Below are 27,518 nucleotides of genomic sequence, written 5' to 3' on the forward strand. Positions count from 1 at the left end.
CATTGCCCCTCCTTCTATCGTAAATATTTTCTTGCTTCCTTCCTCTATCAAGTAATCCAATCCCGCCGTCCATCGTACATCTCGGATATCCCTCAAATTAATCCTCAGTGCATTCCCGCAATACCCGCTCATGGCCTCCAGATTTATATATAACTGCCCATCGAGCCGCAGCCTTTGGTAGGTCTTTCCTTATCCGTTCCTCTTCCCAATGTAATTCTATTCCCTCCTTTATTTGTAGTTCTAATGCATTTCCAATCTTCAAATCACGTATCTTCGACTACCTTCTGTCCCCCAATTCCGGAAGAAAAACAATTGAAAGTTTAAATATTCTCTGTATTTTGTGTTTCAGATTTTTGTTCATACTTGTAAATATGTATATTAGCAGAAATTGTACCTTTTCATTTAATATTTTTAGTTTAATTATATTTGATTTTTTCTTTTTAATTATTATCAGAAGTGTTAGTCATCTTATGTCTTATGATATGACATATGGTTTTATTTCATTTGTTCTATTCTTATTTTATATATTCTGTAAATTATTGTTGTTCATTTTTATCATTTCAAATTCATTATTTTATTATAATTTATAATTCCATTTTTATTTTGTATTTTACTCTAAGGCTCTAAAGCCTAATTTTGACGCCTGTATATTATTCTAAAGGATCAGTCCCAGAAGAAATAAAGAATATTATTATTATTACTTTTTATCGTAAAGGTGTGTCGCGATCGACTTGTTGTCATAGAAGTATTCTAAGGGGGGAAGAAGGGGTGTAAAATGCATACTATATTTATACACTGTGTTTTAGTATAAGGTGTATTCCATCGAATATTAAGCAACATTTAGTATTCACCATTTAAATAAGTAATCGAGTTCCCATTCTTCCTTGAAGTGATAAGTTTTCTCTTTTTTCGGTTTATTACTCATGTTCATGGATATACTAGGATAAAAAGAAATATGAAAATTTAAATAATAAATACTGAATTAAATATATCCTAGAAAAATAGAAAAACTCCTGAACTGCGGTAATTATATCCGTTACATTCAGAGAAATAATAACAATACTGCATATATTACGATCGGGGACACAATTCAAGTATATTAAAATCTAATTTAGATATATACAAATTTGCAAGAAGTATGTTAAAGTTACAATATATTTATTACGGTTTACAATACGGATTTATTAATTTAAATAGAATTATTTTTATTCCTAATACGAGTATTTTTGTAATACTGTCCCATATTATTCTCTCAGTGTAATGACCGCAGTTTAGAGATCTGTTACCGAGTATGTTCACTTATTAAGTAAATAGATAGGTAAGAATAGCAATTTAATTGAAAATAAAGATAAGGTACTTGCATTTTAAACAGAAGAAAAATTGAAACTCAACGTGGCCACCGAGGAAAATATTGATTAATATTAATACTGTTAATACGAATGAAAATAAGTTACCATATCGCACTGCCAAATATTCAAGCTAACTGATTGTGTTCTTTGATGAGTCGAATCGTAAATTGCGTCCGGTGACAAGTGTACCAAGTGTAACCTAAAGATGAAAGAGAACTGGAAGAACAAGCTGATGCAGGAGACAGAAATAATTTGAGATTTGAAACGGATGAAAATCTACAGATAAAGAGGCATCCTAGCAGACTTGAAGGTACATTAAGATGCTCAGAAAATTCTAGAGAAAAAAAAATACAGATAATTTATAAGGAAAAAGTAAAATAGTGGATTGCGAAGCAGATAATTTAGGAAAAAGTAAGAAATATACTGGTATTAAGAAGAAGAAGAAACCAAGAAAGAAAAAGGGAGTGTTTTAACAAATACAGTTAAACCTTGTGTTGATCGAAATGTTCAAAATAACTTCAAAAATTCTGACTATGAAGAGTCTGGATGCATTGGAAAGACGAGAAGTCCAAATCATCACCAAAAGGACAGAAGACCAGTTGGAGATGTTTGAACCTAGGACTCAGTGAAGTGATTGTGAAACATAAAATCAAAAAATTGTAACTTAAAAGTTGTTTCTGCGCACAATACTAATATTGTATTTTTTTTTTTTTATAATTTATTTATTGTTATTTACAACTTTATAAAATATATGCAACAAGTAAATTTGCTGTAGGTGGCATAGTGACATGATACAAACATGTGAAGAATCTACCCATTGCTAGAACTCCAATAACATTTTAAGAGGAGAAGATATCGAGTCCATCTTCTTTTCAGATGCCTAGGAGGATTATTACGCAACGAAGGAGAAGCCAGGTTAGAAACAAGTGGATTTGGGTGGTTGGGAAGTTTATCATGGAATGAATGGCATCTGGTTCTGGCCAAATCGGCAACATATGGGACATTGAGGTCCTGATGAATGACTTGATTTGTGACAAAGTAAGGAACATTAAGGACTGTAACTCCTAATGTAAGGATTGGATTAGAGAGGAATTTGATGGTTTAGTGGAGCCCCAAAGCTCAAATCCGTATATCCAGATAGGCCTTATAATAGTCTTGTAGATCAGTCTTTTGTAATGTTTGTAACCGTTTCTCTAGTAAATGTTGTAATGGTCGGAATCGACGAGCAGTTTCCTGTCTTTTTGTACAGACATACTATGTATATGGTATCCTGGTACGAGGATTCCATGTCAGTCGTTTGTCCAGATGTAGTCCCAAGTAACGGATCTGTTCGAAAGGAATAATTGGGGTATTATTAAAGGATACTGTAGGGCAAGAGGTCGTGGGTTTACGACGAAGGGTAAATGTGATTTGGTGGGATTTTAATCCTCCAGTTTTGGCACCATTCTTCAAGGGTGGTGATGTGGATTGGAGGGTTTGGGATACAATATAAGGATCATTGTTCACTGACAATAGACATCTGTCATCGGCATACGGGGGTGAGGATAGTGTTAGGATTGGTTGGGATGAGTTTCTCAAGGACTTTCCCCATGATAGGTAACAGAAAGATAGGACGGTAGGAGGATGGGTATTCTGGCTGCTTTTGAGGTTTGGGAATCATTTTGATTATGGATAATTTCCATGGGGCAGGAAAATAAGTGGATCTGAGTACAGCTTTGTAGATGTAGGTGAGGAATAGAACAGATTTTCGAGGAAGATGTTTTAGAATATGGGATGTAATTAGGTCATAACCGGGAGCTTTGTGGAAAGGTAACTTCTGAATGACGTTGGATATCTCTAAAGGATGAAATGCTTTAGGAGGAAGAGTCATTTGAAGTGGAGTATTCAATTCTTCTTTAATGTATTCGATGTGGGTTGGATTAAGGATGTCAGGGTGTGGCTCAAATGTTTTAGAAAGGTGCTGACCGAAAACCTGAATTTTTTTATCGTCCGATTTTGTCCATGGTGATTCAGCAAGAAGAGGGTGATTAAAATTTTTGAAGTTGAGAAGCTTCTTAGTGGTCGTCCATAAAGATTTGTCAGTAGTCGTGATGTTTTGAGTAAAGTTAGTTAAATTTTGTATTTTGAACTTTTTAAGATCTGTTTTGAGTTTGTATGTCAATGTAGTATAATATGTTTTATCTGTTGGGTATCTAGTCCTGTGCCACTTCGCTTTTGCTCTGTGTTTTTCCTTTAAAAAGATGCGAATGTGCTGTGGCAAGTTAATACATATGGTATTATTAATTTTACTGGTCGTCGTGTTGTCGTATGTGCGAATTCTTACAGATTTTGTAAAGTTTTTTATAACTTCGTCAATGTCATGTTTAGTTTTAAGTAGAGTTTTTAGGTCCAGTTTGTTTTCCAAATCAGTACGAAATTTGTCCCAGTCGTACTCGGACGAAATTTGTTAATCTGTTTTAATTTGTCTTTCGGCAGAAAGTAGAATTTTGCACCAGAATCCACCTCCATTTTGAAAGGTTTACTCTTGAGCGACACAGTTATGATATACTTCCCTGAGCAGGCATTGAGTTCATATAAATAACTATACTAGATGAGACATATGTAATAGCATTGCATCCTTAAGACTGGGTTGAATGATCAGGGTGGCTTCCGTCAGATTCATGTCCGATTTGCTTAGAATCAACAGATGATTTAGATAAGGCTTTAATACACACTGTCGAAACATGAAGTGCATCTTGAATTTTCTCGGTCGATATGGCAGTCATTTAATTTATGAGAACTTTTCCTGCACTGAAGACATTAATTCTCAATTCCCGATGTGCGATAAAAATTCCACGAACGTGAGGAAAGACGATGACGAGAGCTTGGAGTGGTGTTCCGGGTTTGGTGAGGACGCGAACCAGCTCTATCTGAGATTTTCGCGTTGAACGACGCGAAACTTTGTTAAGGTCACTGGAGTTGGACGAAAATCTCGGTGTGAGGGTCAGAGAGTAGCTCGTGATACTCAATTCTTTACTTTTGAATTCGCGAAGCTTCCAATGTCAATGCTCTTTTTAAAAATGCCATCAAACTTAGTAATGTTAGCTTGTAATAATAATTCGCAAATCCAATCGTCACGGATTCCTCGCACAAACTGAGTCCGCAAGTAGACTTCAGATATCGAGACTTTTTCTTACAGATTCAGCGCATTTGACAAACTCACTGTCGGATTTAAGTAATCCGATTTTTCCATTCTTTTTTTGGATTTATATAAAGTCGGGATCGGGGGTCTCATTTTCTGATGCCCCCCCCCTTGCCGCGAACACCGGAAGACCCCGAAGACGCTGCGACTGCAATGCCGCCCCAGCCTAAGCATCATGCAAGCTAGGACCTGGCCTGCCCCTACCATCACGCCAGGCTCCAGGACACGCTGGCCAGCCACGGAGGAACAAAGACGTCTTTTCAGACATCAGGCGATCACATGGTTTTCACCATATTCGCCCACAGCACAACCTGGACGAGAAAGCGGCCTAGAAGACGTCACCGCGACGGCGAAAACGTCATCCACCAGCTAAGCACATAATATCCATATTATATAATCTATGAGACTCCAATGATGTTCCTTTTATATTATTATAGATAATATTCAAATTAAAACTAACTCACTAACCAGTTTGGCCCTCCAGGGAATTAACATTATAAATAACGAAGGAAATATATACATGTTTTTATGAGCAGAAAGTGTCTCACAATTTCCAGCCCCCCCTTTTCCACACATTTTAATTATAATCATAAAATTACACTCAGGACACCTGCAGTATAGCACGAGCAGGTCCCGATGTAAACAAAATTGGTTCAATCCGGATGAGGATCTCAGTGTGGAATATAATGAGACTTATTAAAAAAATTTTTTTGTATGAGACATTTCGCCCACTTTTAATTGTCTTAATAATTATTTATATTAATTAGCTTATGATTGGTATGTTAATATGCGTAATAATTTAAAAAGAGCCAAGAGGTTTAAAGAGACGCGGGTGGCCGGTCTGTTATTCAAGCCTAATCCCTTCAGTCGTAACAGTAAGAGCTACTAGGCATTATAGGTTCATGCACCCAGTTTATAGTATATGTGTAGTTGGCTTTATTCATTTGAATGATCGTTTTCACAATTAATTTATTATTAGTGGTATTTGCATGTGTGTTTGATTGAGTGTGTATTTATTTTGTGAGTGTGGTTTATTAATATATTGTCATTATTTCTAAAAGTAAAAAATAATAATAATTTATTGTTTATTATGCATGCTTGTATTTATGTGAATGATTGTGTTGTGTAATCATATTTATTTATATATATTCATTACATCGTTCTGTACATTTTTCTACTTTAGTATCGGCTCATTTGATTTTCATTCGTTTTATTTGAAAAATTAAAAATGGGTTTAAATGATCGATCGGATGCCGAAGTCAAGCGGATTCGGTCACTGGAGCGCAAGCTACGGCGCGTCAGGCGGGGTCTCCTTAAGTTAGGCTCACTTGCACTCGTCACCGCCGCGGATGATGACTCGTTTATCGGTTTTGAAGTCGATTATGACGAGTGCAAGACACTTTTGGCGGAATATAAGACAATTTGGGATGAGTTGGACTCCGCATACGCGTCCCAGGGAGCTTTTGCGATGCCACCCGATTGGGAAAGTGGTTATGACCTTATTCGGAACGATCTTCTCGGTCACAGCCATATGGACTATGCCTATAAATAAGGGGCTCTAAATCCCCTCTTTGATCTTTGATCCACCTCCTTCCCAGGCCTAGTCCTAGCACTGGTGGCGTACGTACACTCTACTTGAGATAGAGAAGTTCATTGCCAATCGATTCTCACTAAGAGTTGTTTTACCGTACGCATACCCAAGATGATGGCCTATCTCATCTCATTCTCTCCAGCAATCCTAGCCCTTCCGCTTCATCTCGGCAACTAAGATTGTAACCTTATCCTTAGTGGCTACACTAGTCCGTCCGCTTCATCTCGGCAACCAGTGCAGTTGATCCCGTCTCTCCTCAGCTCTAGTCCGTCCGCTTCATCTCAGCAACTAGAGCTGCACCTAGCCGTATCAGCTTACTGGTCCGTCCGCTTCATCTCGGCAACTAGTAGGCTGGCTCCTATCTTGACAGTTCTAGTCCATCCGCTTCATTTCGGCAACTAGAACTGTTATTCTACCTCAGACTCTCTTACCTAGACCTCCTCTACCTGCGTCAGTGTCCAGGGCTCATCCTCTGGCACGGCCGTTCCTAACTTACTATTGAATACGCCTTGTCGAGGGCCTTCAGTAAAGTGGATACCAGGCTGGAAAACCACCTACGAGTAGACAACCCCGACAACCCCAACTTTGGAATGGACATTGCCTTTAATGGTGCTAAACGGGTTTTAGAAATAATTAGTTCTGTTTCTGTGTGTCCTTCTTGAAATAGTTGCAAATTTCGGATACTACTTCTCGAGCTAGACTAGTATTCCGAGAATGCACAGTGAATCCACAGAAGAAACATTTAGTTTTAATAGCAGCCAGAAATTGAGAATTTAGTCTAGGTCTACAGGTGATGAGAGTTATTCAATAGATACATCAAGTGATTGATTAGTCGTGCATGATTCAGAAAATTATTGCTTAGCTTCTAGAGATTGGGTTTAGTCAAATGCATCATCGATATGGCGAATGTTGTAAGATATTAGTCTGTTAATGAATGCATCGTGGATGTATTCATCTTTATGAACATTTTTTGTAACAGCTTTGAACGCATAATTCAACAGAAAAAAAGTATTTGCACACCTTGCGTTTTATTATTATTATTATTATTTTAAATTTAATATTTTGTATGAAGTCTGTTGGCATTTATTACAGCTGGTAATCGTCCCGGCATTGAGTGGACAGGTTTTTTAGTTATATCCGTGTCAAATTGTTCTCATTCTTGTTGTAAAATATACTGGGTGGTTTCTTCCAGTTATTTGGTATTTTCGAACATTTTTATCTAAAATATGCCATAAATTTTCAATTATATTTATGAGTTTGTGGCGGGATGTGAATTTGCTGGCGAATGTTAAATATTACCCACTCTTTAGTTTTGTTTGTTGTACGTTTAGGATCATTATCATCATAAAAATATACCAATCTTGAATTCCTAATTTGGCTGCACTGGTTAGCAGGTTATGGCGCAAAATCTTGACATAACCTTCTGCATTTAAAATCCCTTCAATGAGTACGAGATTTCCTTCACCATTATAAGCTACACATCTCCAAACCTTTACACTCCCACTTCCATGTTTTACAGTAACTGAGACATTTTGCTTCCTGAATTCTTCACTTTTCCTTCCCCACATCGTCTTTCTGACTTCAGTTCCAAACAACTTAAATTTACTCTCATCAGAGAGTAATATATTTTCCCAAAACTGATGGGCTTGTTGATGCAATACCTTTCAAATGAGAGCTTTTTTTGTGATTTATTTCACTGATGTAAGGTTTCTTTCTCGGGACCCTGCTGTAAATTGCTTCAGAATTTAAAACATTTCTGATTGTTGTAGTGCTCACACAGACCCCAGAAGTCGATTCGACCATATTAGTTAGGATACCTTCACTAACTCCTGGATTTTTTATCGCTTTAAATTTGATTTTTCTTTTCATCCTCTCATTTACTTTCTTTTTGACGTCCTTTGCGCCGGTTATTGGTAGTTGTGCCTCTTTCTTCAAATCTCTTAATTACGTTTCTGACGGTAGAAAAATTAATACCTAATAAACCTGCAATTTCGCGATACAATTCTTTGATTTCGAAATAATATAACTTTTTCTTGAGTAGCGACACTTAGTTCACTTGTTTTTGGCATTAGGATCGGTTAAATTAAAACAAACTTAACAGATTGAAATATATTTATAATACTGATAGAAAAGAACAGAATTATACTCAAGCATACAAACAAGAGTAAGTTAACAAACATAGCGTGCAAATACTTTTCTCCATGTTTTTATATTATGTTTAAATAAATTTTTATTGTGATGAGAAGAGAGTTATTTAATTTTTTAACTATATATTCATTCTATTTTCCACTTTTTTCATTACTTTAATTTTATTAATTTCATTCTGTACAATTATTTACTTTGTCATTCTGTTTATACTTTCTTTTTTAATTTTTGTATTCATTGGTTGTTATCTTGTTCTTTGTTCTTAGCCCTGATGAAGGTTGGAAATCCTAGCCGAAACGTTGGCACTATTAAAGAAGTTATTTCAACTGATTTGTGTTATATTTTGACCGCACCCTCCAACCATCTTCTCCTCATATAAAATTGTATTAATGGTCAACTATCTACATCTCATTAAAAATTGTATTATGATCAATATTTTCAATTGAATTTATACTGTTTCTAACAAGTTTTAATTGTACTTTTTATTAGGAAACCTCAAAATATTTTATTATTATTTAAATTCATTATATAAAGAAAAGACAAGGTGTGCAAATACTTTCTTCGGTCATTGTATTTATCCATTGTTGCTCAGGTGTAATGCTTAAACATTAAATAAATTGTTATATTGGTAATAAAACAGAATTAATCTTGGACCATTTTAATATAGCTTCTTTCAAAATTTAAGAGACGTAAGTTTCATAAGCATATGTTTTGTATAAAACTATAATATAATAAAACAAATAAAAATAATTATAAATCCTCCAGGCGTAGATTTCCTATTCCTTAGATCGTCTCGAAGCAGCGCCGAATTTCTCTCTATCTTGGAAAATATGATATTAATATCTTGATAAATATGGGTAACCATATTTTTCCCAAACAATGTTTTATACTATCTGTTGATTGAATGTGCGAGTTTCGCACTGTACGAGTTCAACATATGTTAAAAACTCTATTGCTTTTCTTAGTATATCACAATTGAAATCAAATTAATGGTATAGGAAAAATCATGAAATTTTATAATAAACATTTTTAGTTTTGTAGTATGTAATAGTTCGGTTATGTATATTGTGATAGAGGGCGTTTCTTGGTGCTTCAAAACAATCTCGACATGTTGCTGTAGTGGCCATGAAGCTACTTCACTAACTTTATCGAATAAACGAGATCCTGTTTTCTGCGTATCGATATATTTCTTCTCTTATTTATATTCGTCTTTCGATTAACTAAGCTGCTGCCTTAGAATTAATCTTTGATGTTTCTTTTGATTGTGTCTATTGAGAAGTTTTTCTTCTTATTATGGTACTGATACATATCTTGGGCATTTAATGTAAAATTATGTTCTAATTAAAATAGACCATTTTACCTACACACCAAAGTATTAGTGATTAGTATTTATCCAAATAAAAAAAAATGACCGATGACTTCTTAAGAGGTAAATTATATGTTTTATAGTACTTATTCTATTTATGCATGTTTTTAGAATTGGAATATTATTATAAATGTTATCAAACAGTCAATTTTCTTTGACGTATTTAATGCTTTATTAAATTGTTTAGTTAAACGCTTTGACCCTTGTTTTGTGTTTTAAGATTTGTTTAAACCCTAATTTATCAATTCCTTGAGCATTTCCTTACATTTTTAGTCTAAGTGATGTGGAATATTTCTTATAGTTTTAGTTTTGGGTTTTTGTATTATCTAATTCTCTTATGATAATTACATTTAATTATTGTCTGTTACTATTTTGTTAAGTTTACATCTACTTCTTTTACTTAAATATTTTTACTCAATAACGGTATTCATTTGAAGATAATTTATTCTTTACATTTTTAATTGTGATTCATTCTGTCAGTTGTTTCATTAATCTTCTTAACTATTTGCAAGTCTATCGGTTTTTAAATTAGCTTTACTATTCTATAGCATACATGTTTTAATAATTCTATCTGTTGCATTGTATTGTGATATTTTCCTAAGTATACCTAATACATGTTTTTATATTTAACACTTATAAATTTTCATTTTTTAAACTTTTCTCTACATTTAACTATTCAAACATGATGGTGTTTATTATTGGTCCCTTACACTAGTTCTTGTAAATTATTAGTTCCATATGTAGCTTTTTTGAAACCTAAAGTATCCTTTTTTTAAGTGCTTGTTCAATTATCTGTTCCATACAGCAAGCCAAAAATCTACCCAATTAATTTTTTACTGTCTATAGACCTTTAATGTTTGTATGTATATATTGAATTAACATATTGTTCCTTAATGATTTGCATTAAATAGTGTGAAAAGGCTGTACTTGTTTGTGATGTTCATTAACTTAAATTTTTTTCCTATCCATTTTTTTAAGGATTTCATAGATAGTTTTAAATATTAAATTTATTTGAAAATTAAGTTTTAAACAATTGACTGATGATAATTAATACTTGTTTATACTTGATTCTTTGATGGAACCTAATCTTTTATTATGGTTTGATACTATGTTACTGTTGGGGATATATGTGTTGATTGATAACTCTTAACTATTTTTTTCTTTTTGATCTTCAGATGTATCATTAGTATTGTTAATTTCTGTGGGTAGTGAATTTTTACTTATTCACACTGTAGAACAGGTTTTAGTTTTATCCTTAAACTATTAAAATGGCTTAATTGCAATAAAAACTGTCTGACAAAGAAGTAAAGCATCCTTTTAGTCAAAATAAAAGTGTTTTAAATTACTAGTGTTATAAAATTGTTTCTAATTATCTATTTTTACTAGTTGAAATTTGACAATCATCAGTTAATCTGATAATATTCTAACACAAAAAATTGACTATATTGTGAAATATTTTAACCAACGACCCTTCGGTATCTTTCAATCATCCAATTAATTCATCTAGTGTCCCTTCAATTCACAAATTATCCTACAATTTTTGTTTTTAATATCTTTATTGAAAATTTACAACGGTATATTATATAATACATTCAATAAATTTGATCTTAGTTAAAATGGAGTGTTATAGTCGTGTAGAGAAACTACCCATTGGTAGCACTCTAAATCCCACAAATTAATTGTTTTTTTACACACTAAAAATATACATATTTTTGGAAAAATTTAAATCACTTTTCACACAAAATTTAGATTGTATTATTTATACACTGATTCTTTACGTTCTTATAAATAAAAGTTGTCTACCATATTTATTTATTTATTCGTAAATTTATTTGCTATCTGAGTGGTAAAATTTAAAAGCTCTTATTTCTGTTTAATGCATAATGAAGTTATAAGATTTATGGTAGTATTTTATTCAATGTTTTTCAAATAGAAGGTGTATCTTTTTATTCTTGTTTAAGTTTTTGTAAAAAAAAAACCCTTCTTTTAATTTCTTCATTATATAATATTGTTTTATCAGCGTTTCGGCGCTCTTCCTCCGTTTTCAGGATGAACAATCTTTTCAGTAGTTATATACCCCCTTATCCATATTAAAATACTTTGTCATAAATTAATTGTCCCATAATGTAGGCTACTGTGATATCTCATTTTTCCTGTATGCTTGTAAAAATGAAATATCCCACTAGCCTACATTATGGATCAATTAATTTATGATAAAGTATTTTAATATGGATAAGGGGACTATATAACTACTGGAAAGATGGTTCATCCTCAAGAAGAGGGAAGAGCCCTGAAACGTTAATAAAGGAATGTTATGTAATATAGGAAGTTTTTTTTTTTTTATCAAACAATTTATAACATACATTTTCATTGATAATTTACCAAAATACATTTTATTTTTTATAAACATTTTCTTCATAAGTAGTAGTACATTAAATCAAAACTTTTCTTAATGGAAGGGATAATTTATTTAAATACAAAATATTTAAGCAGGTTCTTATTATACTTAATTATTCTTATCACGCCATTTATCTTTCTTTTTCACTTTTGAAAGCAATAATTTATTAATAATAACAAAAATGATCCAAATTGTCTCAACTTTGTTTATTTAAACATCATCAAATGTCTAAGGTTTTGGCCAATTGGCCATCAGCAAGGACTTTGTAATAAAATGTATGTAATAACAGCTTTAATTATTAACTTTTTGTTAACAGTATCAAAGCATTACTAACTATAATTTGCATTTTTAATATATAATTTAGTATCATAGCCTCACGTTGATTTATTATAATTTGCAGGTTATTGTGCCAAAGTCAATTTAACACAATAAAAAAGAACCTATAAAACATAAACAATAAGGGAAAACATTTCTTTACTGATAAATTTGCACCATTCTATATTTTAATTTACCTGTTTGTCTTATAGCATTTAATAATAATTTTTATTAATATAGTTAATAAAATTACGAACCTAGAGTGGTGGAGGACTGTAAAGTTGGATTTTTTACACTAACATCAAATAGCAATGTTAAAGTTTCCTGGACATTCAGAAATATTTGTCAATGAAAAGGTCGATTAACTGACAAGAATTTTCCTTGAATGCATTTCTATTATTCCTGAGCCAGTTTTCAGAATAAGCTTGACTTTTACCAAAAGAAAAATCATTAATACTTAATTGGTGTAATTAAGCCAGATATTACTGACAAAATGAGAAGCAATATCTTCCCGAATTGTTTTCAAAGGACTCCTATAAGAATATTGCTGCAATTAGACAGTATCATCCTCAAAATTTTGACAGAAAATAGACAGCAGAACAAAAAGATTTCTTTTCAATTTGGAGATTAAAGGATCCTACATAAAAGGATGAAACCGCAAGCTATGTTTTATGTTGAAGTATTACCTTAGCTCACATTTAGACATTGACTGCAATTCAGATCTTTTAGTTCATAAAACTCTTGGAGTGGTGGGAAATAGACCATAATGTCATCTTCAGATATTGAAAAAAAAATTTTTTTTTAAAAATAGATGCTCTTAATTATTGTATTAGTTCATAAAATTTTCTTGACCTCTGGAGAGTAAGTTCCTCCCAACTCATGCTCATGGACGAAAATAAAATCATCTAGCCATCAGGAATCAGGATATTATTTTTACAATATAAAATATTACAGTATTTACAGCTGTGAATACAAATATATTGAAATAGAATTTTGAATATGAATATATTCATACACCAAGTTGTGAATATAATTATATTTGTGTTCACAACCATAAATTTATAATTCTATTCATAACTTTTAATTGGATTATATTGGTATAATAGCATCAGGCAGTTTTTGGAATAGTATCGGTTTTGAGTTTGCATTCTCAGATATCGATTTATTTTAACTGTTCGGATTTCAAACACTTTCAGGTCCTTTGCTATGTTTCACGCTTATAAATTTACTCTTAACATTACAGATTTTAAACGTATTAAGATATTGTAATATGTTTTCAGTGATTTAGAAAATGAAAGTCCATCTGGGATTGTGGGTGGCCCTGGTTTTAAAATGATAATTCCCTAAGAATGCTATATTAACAACAACTAAGCCCTTCATGAAGGATTGAAGACTGATTTATTGCTAGTTATAGTCTAATTAGGTCTGGTACAAGTTTTATACTGAAAAATCTTATTTTTTTTCTGTTATAATCTTTTTATAGGGTGCTTTTCTTGTTATTATTATTTATTTTAAATAATTCAAGATTTTTCTTTTAACTTATTACTATTAGTATTTTTAGGCTTAAAGGACTATGTTATGAATATGTCAAAAAAACAGATTTTTTATTGGTGGTTTTAGATTAAATCAAACTGAAAAAAATTTGAATTGGGTTAAAGGTAAGATGGTTTTTTTTTATCCCTGAAAATTTTTATGAAATTCAGTTATAAACTTTTTAGAGGAAGCTGTTCAATTGTTTTATGATCATAAAATTTGGTGCAGTGCACAAATTTATTTGATTTAATTGACCCAAAAGTCCTGTAAGAAACTTATTTCACAAATTTCAAAACCTTTGTGGTTAACAAGAAGGCCTAGATTGTCCCAATTGACTACATTTTTATTCTACTTAAGTAGTGAAATTTAGCATTTTTTAGCCTGTTTTGATTCTGTTCCTGTGGAAATTCCTTAATTAACTGATGTAAAAGAGGTTTAAACCAAAAGTAGAAGATGCTGTAAACAAAAAAGAATGGTGAATGATGATTCAAACTCAAGGAAAACTGCAGTGATGTAGAATTTTAAGTTGAAAAATCATTCCTGGTCATCCTGAGTATACACAATTAAATGTCTGGCACTGAATGAGTTAAGTATTATATATCTTACTGGTCCATATTATTTTACCACATCTGTGTCTATGGTTATCAGGATTCGACTTGTTAAAATTGTTCACTATTCTGTTTCAAATGTTATTTTATTGTTTATATAACTTGACCTTTTGTATGCCATATGTATTAGTACATATTTTGGGGGAAATTCCCAATATATTTAAAAAAAAAATTAGTATGAAACTAATAAACATTTATCCTTATATATTATTATATATGTATAGGATTGGTTACTTCCCTTGTTCAGTATGAAATGATCAGAGAATTTCTATTTTTTTATCTTTGCAATATGTCTATGTATACTTTGTATTTCATTAACAATTTGGTTAGTTTCTTATTCTTTACAGTTACTTTATTTTAATACATACACTATAATTCTCATAGAACATGGATGGATATACTTCATTATTGATTGTTTCATAAAAGGCTGCAATGGTGGTGTAATGTGTTTCTTTACAATGTTTTGGGGTGTTTCCCTTTCTTCAGATATAATTCCTGTAATTATAATCATTCAAAATATAATATTTATCTTAACAATTTTTATGTGTAATTAAAATGTTTACTCTATTTTACCTTATGGTCAATACTATCTATTTCATTTCAGAAATTTTGCCATCTAAAGTTATCAATTAAAAAGTCTTATAAAATTATATTTACACAGTATCAATCAGCATTGCTACCTTCCATCTGTCAGTTTTTCACCTCATCATCTTAATGCTTAAATAATAAATAACTTTCTTGGAAATAATCAAGAATAAATCTTTATTTCATTTAACATCCTATTGGGGTATCCTCCATTTTCAGGTAATCTAATTCCTGTAATAAATACACCATTGTGTTTTAACATCATATTAGCAACTTTCAGATAAAATTGGAATGTTCATTCTATGTTACCTTATTATTAGCTTTATCTATTTCTTAATAAAAATTCATGTACTTTAACAATTATAGTAATAAAAAAAAAAAAAAAGCTGACTGAACTAGTTGTTTTTGGTTGGGGCTTTAAGGCATAAAACCCTGAGGTCATCAACACCCATGTTACGCACTTTATAATTCTATTTCAAGATTTGAAACTCTTTAAATAATTACTAAATAAATTTAAATAATTACTTATTTTAGAATTATTTAGTACGTATAACAAACTTTCGGGTTTAAATCTTATTTAAAAGGCCATTCCTTTTTAAGAAAACCATTTCCACGTTCTTCTGGTCATCATTCAGAGCATCCGATACACTCGGTCCCACTCCCGATCTATTTAAGTTCATGGAATAGAAATGACATTCTTCAAATATGTGACTGACCGTAAGTACACTGTTGCAGTATTGATATTTTGGTGGTGGTTGCTTATTGATCAGATATGCATGAGTTAAATTTGTATGACCTATTCTTAATCTGGCAATAGCTACCTCATCCGTGTGATTGGAACGGTTTGATGTGGTCCATGGTTTAATCATTTTTTTAATTTGCTTGGCGGGCTTTTATTCCACATGGCTTGCCAACTAGCTGATATTTCATTTTTCATCGGAAGTCTTATTTCTTGGGGTATCAGAACGGCCATGCCCCGACCCGGAAAGGCAAGTGCTTGTTTAACTGCAATGCCGACTGAACTAGTTATAGGCATAATAGTAGAAGACAAAAGAGGTTTATTATATAATACACTATTATAGGCCACTACTTTTTATACTGAAGTAGCTATTGTATCTAAAAGTTGTTAATGTAATGTTAAAACAAAGTGGTGTATTAACAGGAATTAAATTACTTGAAGATTGAGGATACCTTGAAACGTGTTAAATGAAATAAGGATTTTTTTATGAAGCAATCCATAGGAAGTATCTTATGGATCACCTTATCATCCAAAAACAGAGCTTATGAACTTCCTAGTAGACTATCAAGAATAATTATGATAATCAGTGTAAACAATAAAATATGCTGAAAACAATATTAAAACCAGAGTTAAAAACTGAAATTGCCAACAGCTATAAAATAGATTATTAAAAATATTGAATTACTAAAACTATAATAAATTAAATAAATATAAGCTAAAGTCATTTTATAAATACTATTAAATAATTATGTTGCCAATATTAGGAATATTTTTGGATAAAATTGCCCAACTAAGTCTCTGTAATATGAAACCCCAGAAATGAAATCATACAACTTCCTCATTCTGTCTATTCTTGGTTTCAATATATCAACCTTATTAACATTTTAAGTGAATGATTAATTTACCAGTGTTAAAATTTCCTAATAAATTTTAATTATTTTTTTTAGATGATCAACCAGTTTCTTTTGAAAGAAGAACTAGCTCTGTGAGGAAATTCAAGATGAAAGATAGGAGGATGTCTAAAACAAGAAGCATTGTAAGTTGACAATTTTCAATTTTATATTAAAGTGTTAGTTGTTTATTGGAAGTTTATTAGTTGGCTATATGTAAAAGTAGGTAAGGAATAAAGTAATATGACTTCTAAAGTTGGCCAATTTCTTTCTTACCAGTTTAGAAAGATATTTGTGATTTTTAGGATGCCTGATTCTTTGCCATCGGGTCCTGGAACATCGCTTGGCATGGATAAGGTTTATAAGGTCTTGTAGGCGTAAAAGGTTTTTGTGATATTTCGAGAAAAAAAAAAACAGAAGTGAGGATGCAGTCATAACTGCTTGTTGGATCAAGGTGGTGTAGAAGTTAACTGTGTCATGGGGTCTTGTAGATTAAGGATACTCTGAGGTCTATTTTATTGCTTACTATTTGTCAGAAGAGGTTCCAGTTGACCCAGGGCCCTTGATGAAAGACAGTGGAGATGGCTGGGGAATCGGCAATGTGGAAAGGGTTAGGATAAAGGGACTGTGGTCTGAGGAAAGATAATCAAGCCAGGAAATGGAGTACTTTAGTGGTCCTAGACCTGTGTGAATGAAAAATTAAAAAAGGAGGTTGGGATCAGTTGGCCAGTTGGTAGGAGTAAGGGGGGAGAGGGGAGCTTCTTGGCTATGATGGGAGTTGAGTACAGACAATAATCACCCTCTGGAATTTCGTAGATTTAGCTCCACAGTGTTGGTGTTTAGTATTCAGGTTTCCATCTTGAAGGAAATGTTGTCCTAAGGAATTAAGAAAGGAATGGAGTCAGAATTTGGAAATGAATATTTTAGGTGGGGAATATGCTATAACAATTTTTTAAGAAAAATTTGATGTTTTAATTGTGACAGTAATGCTCAATAGGAAATAATGGCATCAGGGAATTGTCTCAAGGCCTCAAAAGTTAACTAACTGTCTTAAAGATATGATATTGCAGTTAGTCTTTTGTTATAAACAGAAGTGCTATAATTCTTTATTACTAACAGTGTTGTTGAATATTCATATTTACAAAATGATTCTTTACATTACATTACTGTATAATTACAATTAAAAGTAATAGATTGATATGAATGTTATTTAGTGTGAATTATGTTTATGTAAGATTTAAAATTTTCAATCTTCCATTATAAAAAAAAAGATAAGATGTTTACATGCGTAGACAATGGCTATTTTATTTTTTACCCTCGGTTGATCTCTATCTTCTTTAAAAACTTTAACTACCTGGTGAACTTGAAATTCTAAAGTATTTAGCTCTTCTTTTATACCATCCTGTTGTGTTGATGGGTGCAGTTGCCTTATTATAACACTGCGTGCTCTCTCTTGGTGCAGTTGCCTTATTACAAGATTATGTGCTCTCTCTTGGTGCAGTTAATATATATGATAATTTGCCTTAATGTCTGTTAGATATTTAATAATTTTTCTATATGTTTCAGAGGTGTCAGGTATTAAGTTTCTGTCATTGGTGCGGCTTTAATGTATATATTTTGCTGTGCTCACTATTTTTTTTTTTTATATGTTGGAGATTGGTATAGCTTCAATGTCTTCTGTTTGATTATTTGACAACAGGTGATAAAAGTTGAGTATGAAAAATGGCGATTCTTCTACAATAACTTGTGTTGAAGTGCCAGTTTGGGTTTGATTTCCTCTGGAAAAACATTATAGAGAAAGATGATTATTTGCCGATCACTAATAGTGAGTGGTTTAATCCACAAGCGAGTTTCCCTTTGGTCTGTACTACTTAGGTAAAGCAGACTTTGACTTATAGCAATCTTTGCTAGTCACAGATTTTTTTAGCAGTTATTTATGGTTTGGGGAGGAACAAATATCCATACTCATACTGAACTAATCTTAATTGATACCATATCTCTTACTGCTCTAAGATACATCAAGAGAAAGTGCTGATGGTATGATCCTATAAGTCCCATTTGTAAGTCAACAGTTCATTTTGATACAGGATAATGCATGTCCACATACCACAAGAATTGTGTCCGAATACTTGCAAACATGAAAATTACCATTTTGGACTGGCTTGTATGAACTGGTATGAACCCCATAGAGGGTTTATGGGATAATTCAAGAAAACATGTTAAGCATTTTCATCATGCTCATAGTCACCTAAATTAGCTTCAATGTAATTTATTTGTAATTATAATTAAAATTAAAGTTCTTTTATGCCTGAAGAGTATAGGCCCTTTGCTTTGCTTTTTAATACCTGTTGTTTTAAGGATGCCCCCTGTTAGAAAACCTGTTTGTCAGTTTGACAAAAAGTGTCATTTCTTATTTTTATTCTCTTTAATTTATTTGTAGTACCATTATTAAAAATGATTTCTTTATGATGACTTTGTTTTAATAACCTGTAAAGAAAATGATTCTTACCACAAATTTAAAAAAAAAACTTTTATAAATTAGAATTATAAGGGAAAATAAGAGTATCCATATTTTAATTATTATTTACTGTAGAGTGTATGTTTGCGTTTATATACATTGTATACAGTGTAATATGCTCTTTTAAGAGTAAATTGTTATTTTTTATATATAACAGATTTTTTGTATAATATCCTCTTTTATGAATAAAGAGTTATTTTTTATGTATAAATGATTGTTAGTAAGTTTTATGTGATTTATCATTTCAACATGTTTATTTGTAGTATTGAACCAAAAACCAAGCTAACCAATTTTCATTGTCTATAATAAATACGTTATTCAAAACAAAACCAAGATGGCGGTACGTATGCTTCAAAAAGTCTGTTGAATAGCGACCATGTTGAGCAGATTCAAATATTTTAAAAACTTCCTATCATAATTGAAAATACAGTAAATTTAAGAAAAAATAGAAGTCAAGAAATAGCGCTAAAGAATAATATTCAGAAAGTAAATCATTTGCATAAATCCAAAACTGTTGTGTGACAATTGATGTTTACATTGAACATCAAGACAGGTTTTGATTTTTGCCAGGCATTAGTTGCTTAGGCGCGGGCGGGGAATAATGTTTTCCTGGATGAGGAGGTCCTCATCATCTCTTGTTCAGCTCAAGGGTTGACATTTTGAAATAGGAGACATCGGAGAGTCATCCATGAAGAAAAAAGGATTCTTTGTTTGGATCGCCAAACAACACACTTAATTGATTGTGAGTAAAAAGCTATAAGAGGACCAAGGTATTTTTCATTAGTGTTTATTTGCTGAAAAGATTGTTTGTAGCAAGTGTTGGTTTGTTGAATAAGAAGACAAAGAAAATAATCAAAGGAAGATTCTATGAAATTGGTTAGTTATGTAATACCTAGATTTAAATACATTTGTAAAAGAGATATTAATTTAATTAATTGTTAATAGAAAAAGTGTCTGTTTCTGATTGCCTAGGAACCCGCCCTGAGATTAAGAGTCTATTATATTATAAAATTTAAATAAAATTCTTCTATCTGTTAAATATTAAAGCTTTTCATTTGAACCCAAGCTATCTTTAAGATATGAGAATTTAAGTTAAAAATATCAAATTCCACTTATTTTAATTTTAATAATTTTTGAATATTACAATATATTTTTTTTTTTTTTTTTTAGGATTTTGAAGAATCAAAACCCAAAAAACCTAGAACATCTGAGGATTTTTACTTGTTTTGTAAATTCATATTAGAGTATGAGAATTATGATGTATCAGATAAGGAGGTAAATACTTAATTTTGGTTATTTTTTATGATTCTGTTTAAATTTTTGTTCTTCACAATCAATAAAATCTCTATTGCATCTTGAACTGCTTAATATGGAGTTATTCTATATTAATACCATAAGGGATTATTTCTTTAGTCAAGAATTAGGTGTCTTAGCAGTTAATGTTACTTTTTAAATAAGTATTAGTCCTCTCTGAAATCAAAACTAAGCGTATAAAAGAATAAATAAAGGTCAAGAAAATAAAGAACAAATCAGGAGATGCACCTTTCGTATTGAAAGTAATCCACGGAATGGAATAAAGAGATGATGGAAGGCAGATGAGAGGTAGACACAGGAGAGGAGAAATAAATGGTTATATATATGTATAAATTATAGTAGGATAATAATAGGAAATATAAGGAGATATTAAACGATAATATACTTAAATACAAAATTAATTAATTTAAAAAAACAAGAACATGGCACTGTAAGGTGGGTGTCCTGATTTGTTCTTTATTTTCCTTTTTTCTTAACCTTTATTTATTTTAATCTTATTTCCTTAATATTCTGCCTTTTACTATGTACTATACTTGTTTTATATCTATATATCATTTCTCTTATATCTACTTTTTTTATATGTTATTACTTTTCCTGTTAATTTTATGCCTAATAGTTCATTTTATTTATACATATTACTCTACATCTTATTTTTATTTTCTTTAACTTCTTTTGTTCATTTCTATATAATTTTTCTCATATTTTATATCTATTTAGCTCACCTTAGTTTACTTTTTATTTCATGTCATCTTATTCTCTTACACTGTTAACATATTTTTATTTTTTAACCCTGATGAAACTCTGCAAAGTGGGACAAAATGTTGGCTCCTAATAGTTTTTTACTACTTGACTGTACCCAGATCATCTTCCATTTAAAATATTTTACACTGATTATTTAAATTGAAATTTATATTCAGTTTATATTAATTTACTACTGGTCATTGGCTAGGTCAGAGATACATAATTTGTGTATTTAAATTAATCATTGTTAATGGAAGTTGAAAAATTTTTATTTTCCAATCAATCTGATATTTTTTACTTTTTGACAATAAAATATATTTATATAATGATTAATTATTTTATTGTTAAATTATTGATTTTGATAAATCCAAATGATGAGATTCATATTAATATCCATTTTTATTTTATTTTTTATAAGATAGATTATTAAACCTTACATTGAGTAATGTTTAACCTTCTGATGTTATTAATATTGTGTGAAAATTTTAGTTTTATGGACTAGTTGTGGTTTTTGTTTAGTTTCAGATTGTTTTGAAGTATTAAAAATAAAGTATTATTCTTTAAATACCATCAATTGGTACCCCAATTTTTAACTGAAATCATTCATGAATAACCATAAAGTTTATTGGGTAGTAAAAAGTAACTATAGTAAATAAATTTTATTTATTTGTAAAGTGTAAAGGATTTTAATATTAGAAAAGGTTGTGCAATTTACTTTATGCTTTAGGATATTAGAATCTAATCAAATATCAACATGTTCAGTACTATAAAATGCTATGCGTCACTCTGTACTAAATGTGTTAATTTAGTTATTATTGTTGTAACATACTGTTAGATCATTTTAATTGAGGACATGATAGCTAAACTTATAGGGGTGAGCATCTCAGAGTGCTTGGTTCAGAACGTTTTGGGTTTGATTCCCTCCTGGCTCGATCAATATCTATTTTGTGGCAGCCCCAAGAAATTAATCTTGTCATCACCTCTTTAGGGCTGTCAGAAGGTCCTGAAAGGAGAACTGGAGTCAAAAAATAAAACCATTTTAATTTGATTACTAACTAAAATATTTTATTTCCATAGGATTCTCAAGATTTAAGTAGAGAAGAAGATATTGATAAGAGCTTGGATAAGAATGATTTAACGAATGAAGATGAACAGCAAAATTCAGTCGTTGAGATGTCATCAGATGAAGACTCATATGATTTGGTGACTTGCTTTTGTGGGAAGCCTTTTGCTGGTAGGCCAATGATAGAATGCAGCAAGTGCCTTACCTGGATTCATTTAAGATGTGCTAAAGTTAAAAAGTCAGATATTCCAGATGTATTTATTTGTTCGCACTGTAAAACAGCAGAAGAAAAATGAAATTATAAATGTAAATTTAATTTTATTGGAAACAATCTTGTATTATAATATTTTTTCCATGATTTGAAAGGTATAAGTATTTAACTATTTTTAGATTTTTACATGAAGACCTGAGGTTTAATGAAACTGTTATCTTTTCTTTTCTTTTTTTTTTTTTTTTTACAATATTGTTTCGAGTAAACAAATATTTGTCATTAACTAAGATTCATGTGAAGATTTCTTCACTTATATATGTCTATTATGTTTAAGGAAATTTTTTTCCAAAACAAAAAATAAGAAAAAAAAAATTGAATTTTGTTTTGCACATGAAGATTACAGTGCATAGTTCATTAAAATGCTAGTCGTATGATGAAAAGATTGTTATTAATATTATGTATATTTAACTCTTTAAAAGGTTACCAGTTACTGGAGTAATGGTTGCTTAAAGATTTCTACAAATTTAGTTTATTGTTCACAAAAATAGCAAACTGCTTGTAATAGTTTGTATGTATTATGTATTAAGGATAATATATACTTCCTTAATCAGACGTTTATTTTATACATTTAAAGGCCAAATAGATTAACCAATCATTGGAAATTGGTTGTCATATTTTTGTACTGTTCCATTATAACTTCTACATCAAATAATTTATTTGTTTGTTTTGATTGGTTATGTAGTTCTTAAATGTATGCTTTATTTTGATGGATTAATGAAGTTCATGGTTGTTAATCATTTTTGCCTGTATTTTAAAACTGCAGTAGTTTGTCTTCAAAATGAATAAAATTCATTTCCTTTGTAATATTATCTTTTTTTCTAGAAAGCTATTTGTTTTCTATATCAAATATAAATTACATATTAAAATCCACTACTTTCACCATCATTGAGCATTGAACAGCTATAAAAGGGGAGGTTGAATACTTTGTTGTACTATGTGTCTTTTAGCAAAAGCTCAGTTTCATTGATTTGTTTTAGGTAATGTGTATATTTAGCTGTCTTATGTGCGTGTGTGTGTGTGTGTGTGTGTGTGTGTGTGTGTGTGTGTGTGTGTGTGTGTGTGTGTGTGTGTGTGTGTGTGCGTGCGCGCGCGTGTGTATTTCTTATCATAAAATGGCTTTTTGTTTTTAAGGATTACATTTATCATTAGAGTTACTGCACCATTTAGTGTGTTTGTGTGTGTTTTAAATTGTTATATCTATATTCAATAAAACATATTTTCTCAGTTTGTTTTGTATGGGATAAATTGCCTCGTACATCTTTTCTTTCTTTGATATTTGTTTTTTAAGTGGGGTGCATTGTGATATTTATGGCCTTGTAATATTAAAATTAATAAATGAGTCTGATTGATCTAAAGACACTTCTTTTCATTTGAACTATCATACCATCTTCGTTAGGTTTCTTGTACATTCAATGAACATTTTAGGCTATGTCCTTGTTTATGTTACATTCATTAGCATTATCGTGTATTATTTCCCTCCTATCGATCAATTTAATTTGATGTGGTTTTAGATATTCTTGTTGTAAATTTATCTGTTTCATGTGTGGTGTTCAACTGATTTAATGAAAATTGAATTTCCTTCATGTTCTGATTGTGATAGATGTAGTAAAATTATTATTATTATTTTTTTTTTTATCATATTTAAATAACTCCCCTTTCAATAAAAACTGTGGAAAAGTGTCATTTTGTAGAAATTTGTTCAATGAATCAATGGAAATTCTAGAATGGTAGTTTTAGTGTTATGAGTGAATTATCCTGTGCCCTTCCTTTGTGCTAAAGTCATGTTTACTGAAATATTCTTTTGTAGAAGTTGTTCAATGGAGCAATGAGGATTTTAGGACAAAAGTATTAAAGATGACTTATTACCAGGTTATGAATTTTTTCTTTTTTATAATTTGTGTGATGAAACAATTAAACAAACAAACAAACAAAAGATTTTCAGATAAATTTATTGAAATTGAATTAATACAATAAGTAATTGTGGTATGCTTCTAAATAGTCTATGCTGGAAAATGTCTGAATTATCAATCAATCTTAATTATTGTATTTCTTCACCTATTTTTAAAGATGTTTACTTATATAACAATCTAATTGATTTACTTTTTTAGTTATCTTTATTTTTTTATGCTCACGAAAATTGTTGTATTGATTTTTAAAAAATATTTGTTTTGTGTTTAAAGTAAGCAGTGATAATGCAGCTAATTTGAAATGATAAATAATCAAACTTATCTTTTACAGTTAAATTAATTTTATTTTTCAACATTTATGGTGGCTGTGATTTTTAAGTTTGTTATGAAAGTATCACAGTAAACTTACTTTTATCAACTAATTGTGTGACTGAGGATTTTAGGATCTACTTATCTCCAGTCTTTCAATACTAAAATTAACAAGTCCTAAAACAGCACAGTACTACTACTGAAAATTTTTGTTGGAAAGTGTGTCGATCAACAAAAAAAACAAACACATTTCTGCAGATTATATTTATGTATAGTAACAGATGTTTTAGCTTATTTTGATGTGACATCCTTATAACATTAAGAAAAAAAATTATTGCTATGTTGATGGACCAGTGTGAAATATGATCAAGTCAGTCATTTGGTGGAAAACTAAATAATTCTTTATTATTAATGTGTTGAATTTTAATAACATATTTATTTTATTTGAGTATACTAAGAAGAAAAACATTGTTATTTATTTTTTTAAATTTATTATTTTGTTACTAAATCATTTAAAAAGAAAAATTATATTTTGTAATGATTTAAATTTTTGCTTGCTTTTTTTTAATACTGAACCACCGAATATACTATAATATAATACCGCCTGGTAGAAATTTAATTTTTACTTTATTTAGTATCAAGTACTTAAATTTTAGTAGGAACTGGAGTACATTTTTTTTTTTTTTTTTTATCGAGGGGTATGAAAGGCAAAATTTTAACCTTTGAATAAGTTGAAAACATAAAAAAAAATTTTTGTTCTGAACTCATTTGGTATTTTTCATTGTTGTTACTATGTAACTCATTTATTTTTCATGCCTTTAATTGATAATAGAAATGTATTAAATAAGTTAGTTGGAGTAAGGTTTTTTTAAATTTTATTTTTTACTTCATTGAACTTTATTATGTTTGCAAATTTATACTGTTAATTCATACTGTGCATTAGTTTTATATTATGTAATATTTAATCACATTTTACTTTTTATATGCATTATTTTTGAGTATTTTTTTTATTATAAAAAGAAAGATTTTAATGGTATAAATAAAAATAATACAATGAAGTAATAGTGCATTAAAGATATTCAAAATTAACTGAAAGATTTTTTCATAAAAGAAAATTTGTTTAGGCTTATCAACTTAAAATATATATCATAAATTATGGGGATTCGTGTGTTATGAATTTCATTTTTTGGCAAGTTTTCAATTTTAATCTGACTACTTAAATTAATAACTTGTTATTGTGAAAATTCTATCACCATTCTCTTTAGATTCAAAGTTTCATAAATTCTGTGATGTAATTACAAAACTATAAATGTATACGTTGGCTTATTTAACTTAATTTATACAGGGGTTTTTGCTTAATCAGTTAAGTTGACTTAACTGCCCATATAAATTAGATATTGATTACACTTTTACATAGTAATTAATAATAATCTGGCTCTATGAATGTTGTTAAAACATATACTTAAAAAATATATAAATACTGAAAGTAAACTTACATTTAGTATCAATTTTTAACTTAACTTACTTGATGGAAGCTTTTATTCTGTGCGACAATATTTACTTCTGAATTTTAAATATTAAAGGTTGTATTAAACATTGCATTACTGTTGGAGGCAGGTTATATGTATCAACCATATCTTTTGTTTATATTTAAAATCTAATTTTAAAAAAAATAATTTTGCCTCCCCTATTAAGATAAATTATTTTTGTGGAAATTCCTTGTCTTCCGCCTATAAATGATTAAATAAATATTCAATATCCAATATCGGTTCATCATTAGGTAATCTAATTAATAGTTTATTATTACTTCATAAATCTTTTAAAATTAAAACTAGTTACCATCTCATATAACCAATTAACATCATTCCTTTGTCTTGTTATTTTATAGTATTTGTTTTTATTTTTGTTTTGATAATTTTTCATAAAAAACAATTTTCAGCTAAAAATCCTTAGCTCTTTAGATTATTTTTAGAACTTTTAATTTATTTCTTCAGGTAAAATTGTAAATATATACAGATGTTTATTATTAGTTTTTGTTAGAAAAAGGTGATAAAAAAATAACTATTTTTTGCTTCAAGTACATTTTTACTTTCTTTTATAGAATTCAAACCGAGTATTAGTTGAACTCCAATCTAATTAGCTTGAGTAGATTAATTATTTTAATTATCATTTAAAAACTATGCAAAATAGGCATGATGAGTTACATAATTTCATTACATGTAGCTGGAAGTTCACAATATTAATTGTATGATAATATGTTATTATTAATGATGTGATTATATCTTTTCTGATTAATTTTTAGAATATAAGTGGGATATCTATGTTATTTCAGTTCTAATTTCATGTGGTACACATGACACTATTATGATATTTAGCTCAAAGCTAATAAAATTACATTTTGAATTATTTAATTCATCAAGCATTCTATTTGTTTTACTTTTCTAAAGGTTTAAACAAGGAAGAATTTAAGCAATTTTTATGTAAACATTTATTATTTATTAGATGTATGTTTCATAAATTAAAAAAAAACAACAATCTATACATATTCAGTGATGTCAGGCATTGGATGTAAATATAGTATGTGCCATTAATTTTATTATTGTTAATATCTATCTCTTCAATTATTTGTCGTTGATAGCTTATAATTGTAAAACTGTTTTGTTATTTTTAATCTTTAACGGTTATAAACATATAT

The 27,518-nt window shown here is 30.0% G+C and overlaps 1 protein-coding gene across 5 annotated transcripts; it reads left to right on the forward strand.

Moving 5' to 3' along the window:
- The first annotated feature begins 9,450 nt into the window (after positions 1–9,450).
- Positions 9,451–27,512, forward strand: LOC106684759 (PHD finger protein 23B). 5 transcript variants are annotated; one of them, XM_067051309.1, is made up of 6 exons: positions 9,451–9,695; positions 14,259–14,463; positions 15,672–15,788; positions 16,758–16,846; positions 20,389–20,493; positions 22,351–27,512. In XM_067051309.1, the coding sequence occupies exons 3-6, from the start codon at positions 15,761–15,763 to the stop codon at positions 22,630–22,632; spliced, it is 504 nt and encodes a 167-aa protein (XP_066907410.1). In that variant the 5' UTR covers positions 9,451–9,695; positions 14,259–14,463; positions 15,672–15,760; the 3' UTR covers positions 22,633–27,512. The 5 variants fall into 5 exon arrangements, with proteins under 5 accessions (XP_066907410.1, XP_014282505.1, XP_066907412.1 ...); XM_067051310.1 differs by lacking the exon at positions 9,451–9,695 and adding an exon at positions 13,985–14,003; XM_014427019.2 differs by lacking the exon at positions 15,672–15,788.
- Positions 27,513–27,518: the final 6 nt, after the last annotated feature.

This window comes from Halyomorpha halys, unplaced genomic scaffold, assembly GCF_000696795.3.
Source record: "Halyomorpha halys isolate HHAL.00 unplaced genomic scaffold, Hhal_1.1 Scaffold612.1, whole genome shotgun sequence".
Taxonomy (NCBI): domain Eukaryota; kingdom Metazoa; phylum Arthropoda; class Insecta; order Hemiptera; family Pentatomidae; genus Halyomorpha; species Halyomorpha halys.